This window comes from Cebus imitator, unplaced genomic scaffold (genome assembly GCF_001604975.1).
Source record: "Cebus imitator isolate Cc_AM_T3 unplaced genomic scaffold, Cebus_imitator-1.0 Scaffold118, whole genome shotgun sequence".
NCBI classification, from domain to species: domain Eukaryota; kingdom Metazoa; phylum Chordata; class Mammalia; order Primates; family Cebidae; genus Cebus; species Cebus imitator.
In genome coordinates this window covers 2,675,970-2,680,046 of record NW_016107433.1, presented here as the reverse complement: position 1 = coordinate 2,680,046, position 4,077 = coordinate 2,675,970, and the positions used below count along the sequence as shown (strand labels likewise).

The window sequence follows — 4,077 nt, the reverse complement described above, 5'->3', positions numbered from 1 at the left end:
TAATAAGAGTTGTTACCTTTCCAGGGCAAAGGGCATCCCAGGTGGATGGGTAACAGGAATGAGGGCAAGACTTTTCACCCATTAACTTTTTGTCTGATTTTTCAACCATATGAATGTGTTACCTTTTTAGAATCATGAGGATTCTGAACAATGCCAAAATCATAGAACAATTATTATTTAATTCAGTTTTTCGACTGCATACAATATGTAGAAACAATGATAAACACAACTAAAATGTTAAAATTTTCAGTCATAAGAACTTATATCATGACTTTCCATTCATTTATTCTTTAGTTACTTTATACTTGACAGAAATGATCACTGTATTAATATTACATTCTCATTTATTATAATTTTATTTGAATTGTTCATAAAAAGTTGAGAGGTACCAAAAAACCAAAAGAAAAAAAAATTACTCTTGCTGGTGACCAAAATTGGCCCTTCAATTACCACAATTACTTGGTACCAAACAAGACATCAGGTACCACCACAGACCAACCAAATCAGAACTCTGTTGGGCACAATATCCTCTCCAAATAAATTACACCAACCTCAACTTTAAAAAAAAAAAAAAAATCAGACCTGTGTTGTGGTGGAAGGCAGGAACCAATGGGAAACTATATTTAAAAAAAGAAATTAAAGATGAACAAAATCCTTCCTATGCTGATTCTGCTGTATTTGGGAGCAGTTATTTAGTCCACACCCTGCTCCTTTGCACACACTTTTACTCTCCTTTTGTCAAACCTGGGATCTAAAATAACTTGAGTTTTCTTTTTTTTTTTTTGAGATGGAGTCTTGCTCTGTCGCTAGGCTGGAATGCAGTGGCACAGTCTCAGCTCACTGCAATCTCCGCCTCCTGGGTTCAAGCAATTCTCCTGCCTCAGCCTCCCAAGTAGCTGGGACTACAGGCGCATGCCACCACGCCCAGCTAATTTTTTTGTATTTTTTAGTAGAGACAGGGTTTCACCATGTTGGCCAGTATGGTCTCGATCTCTCAACCTCGTGATCCACCCACCTCCGCCTCCCAAAGTGCTGGGATTACACGCATGAGCCACCGCGCCTGGCCAGCTTGGGTTTTCAAATTCTTTTCCTTTCACTCAACATCTACTCAGGCTTTCTTGTTTCTCTTTTTTTCATTTTTCAGTTATGGAAGACAACTGTACCTCTGTCTAATGCCTTGTAAAATATTTTGTATATTTTATACTTTTCCCAGAGCAGGGGAATTAACCACAGCCTGCTGTCCCTAGAAGCTCTTCCAATAGACTAGAACAAGGGTTGAGAAACTATGACCCTGGGGCCACATCCAGCCAACCACCAGTTTCTTGTTTTTGTAAATAAAGTTTTACTGAAACACAGCCACACTCATTCATTTTCCTACTGCCAATGACTACTGTCTTGCTACAACAGCAGAGTCAAGTGGTTATGATGCTATCTTGTCCTTTACAGAAAAAGTTAGAAGACCCTGATCTAAAATCATGAAAATTATCCCCTGTCACTAAGGATAGAGATGGTAATAAGAACTTCTTTTTAGTTACTATATGATAATGATTAGCATGTCAGCTACTTCTGGTTGCGTTGATAATTAGCTACAAATAGCCAAAAGGTAGAAATAGAAAAAGGGAGATGAAACAAAAGACTGCAAAACAAAAGATCTCCAAGCTAGACATCCAGGACCTAACTGCATGATAAATATTACAAATACACAAAATGAGGAACCATCCTGGCTCTGAACAGGAACCAGATGAGACTCTGCCCTGCCTTGCAGCCTACCTGTTCTGCCAGCCAGGCAATATGCTTGACCTCTTTACTGCCTCCTGCTGCACTGGTTGCCCCAAGCATGGCGTTGAGTTCAGCCAATACCTGTGGGAGGAGAGCCATTATGTTGGTGTGGATAGCTACGAACCAGGAGTGTGCTGTGGCCGTATCTTTGCAGCGTAGGATCAACGTGTTCCTGCTATCAGGAGAATGTAGCTCTATCAATCTGTGTGGAAAAAGAAAAAACAAAAAGTGAGCTAGGACACAAGTCACCAAACCTGCCAGGTTTAAACTACATAACTGCAAATCTGTATTAATTTTGCATTCTTCAAATAAATCTGTATACTCAAATAAAGACACTTTCTTGGCCAGGCACGGTGGCTCACGCCTCTAACCCCAGCACTTTGGGAGGCTGAGGCAGGAGAATTGCCTGAGGTCAGGAGTTTGAGACCAGCCTGGCTAACATGGTGAAACCCCATCTCTACTAAAAATACAAAAAAATTAGCTGGGCATGGTGGCGTGCACCTGTAATCCCAGAGATCGCGCCACTGCAGTCTAGCCTGGGCAACAGAGCAAGACTCCATCTCAAAAAAAGAAAAAATTCAGAAAGACCAACTTGGGTTAGTTACTGAACCTGAGAAAAAATTTTAAAAAGAAAGACCAACTGCTGGATCTGTTGCTTCAGTGTTAATGTAATAAGCTACAATTAGGGAACCTACTATAGAGCCTATAGTAGATCACTTTGCCTTAATTTCTATGTCTAAGAAATGAAAAGCATGCTTGCCGAACCACATAGGCACACTGTAAAGGAACTGATATTCTTTTAAACATTTAGGAAATTCTAGTATAAAGTAGTGACAGGTTAAAAATACCTACTGCCAAATGATACACTGAAATTTACATTATGTGAAATAAATGAACAGAAAATTAGCGCCCAGGCATGGTGGCTCACACCTGTAATCCCAGCACTTTGGGAAGCCGAGTTAGGCGGATCACCCGAGGACAGGAGTTTGAGACCAGTCTGGCCAACATGGTGAAACCCCGTCTCAACTAAAAATACAAAAATTAGCTGGGCATGGGATTACATGCCTGTAATCCCAGCTACTCGGGAGGCTGAGGCAGGAGAATCACTTGAACCCAGGAGTCCAAGGTTGCAGTGAGCTAAAATAATGCCACTGCATTCCAGCTTGGATGACAGAGCAAGACTCTGTCTAAAAAAAAAAAAAAAAAGAAAAAGAAAAGATAAAGAAAATAGCAGAAGATTATTACTCTTTATGAAAATTTGAAACTGTGTTTGGATAATTTTATACGATTAATCATTCAATAAGTTATGGTAGAAAAATAGTTAAGAGATCAACACTATACTGTTCTGCATTAGTTAATGCTCACCAAGAACAATCTATATTTCCAAAGTAACCTTTAGAAAACAGCTAAAATATTTTAAATATACAGTAAAAAAATTCTTTTTAAAGCAATCTACTGAATATTGTTTTGTGTTTTAATCAGTTATTGTGAAGATGAATTTTAAAAGTCAAATAAATAAATGACTAACATATATACTCTGCTGTGAACACATATCTTTTCAGTTATTGTGACGATGAATTTTAAAAGTCAAATAAATAAATGACTAACATATATACTCTGCTGTGAACACATATCTTTTACAATGAAAAAAAAAATATCAGCCATTAGGAGGTTTTTCATGGTAGGCTACAAATTGACAAACTGCCAGTAAGTTTTCTTTACATTATTTTCTGAAGACAGTTTTTGCTGCCTTAAAGCATTATCATCAGATTCTATGCCACTTGTCAAAAAGATAAGCAATTTACATGTACACTAGCATTTCTGCTTTGAAGCTCTTTTGTCAGTTTCTAAACCCTTTATAATTCCAAATACTCAGAAATAAAAAAAACAAAACAAACAAAAATTCTAAATATTCTATCATATTTTGTATTGCAAATAATCATTTTCATTTGAATTCTAGTTGGTCTATCCTTTCTTAAATAAACATCTATTGAGCACCTACTACATGCCAAATATTGTGTTAGGCATTGGTATTAGCGATAGAGTGATGAAAAAAAAACAGATCATCTAGCTACTTCCAGGCCTACCTACCAGTCTATCCATCTTTCATATGCTGTCAAAATTCTACGGTAACAGCAAAATAGGACAAAAGTTCTAGAAAATATGAGGCATAAAATAAGAGTTGTAAACAGCAAAAATGCTTAAGAAAAGTCCGTATTTGAAAATTCGTATTACTCAGAGGAAAATCTTTGGATACCAAGTTTTAAGCTATTTGCTTTTGATTTAGATACAGTTCTG

At 37.3% G+C, this 4,077-nt stretch overlaps 1 protein-coding gene across 1 annotated transcript in view; it reads right to left on the bottom strand.

The window, feature by feature from the left end:
• Window positions 1–2,026, bottom strand: part of SNTB2 (syntrophin beta 2) — a 47,801-nt gene extending 45,775 nt beyond the window's left edge. The window contains exon 1 of the mRNA XM_017539333.2: window positions 1,771–2,026. Coding sequence (XP_017394822.1) covers window positions 1,771–1,878 — 108 coding nt within the window. The 5' untranslated portion in view covers window positions 1,879–2,026. The remainder of the gene's footprint in view (window positions 1–1,770) is intronic.
• Between the last annotated feature and the right edge of the window lie 2,051 nt (window positions 2,027–4,077).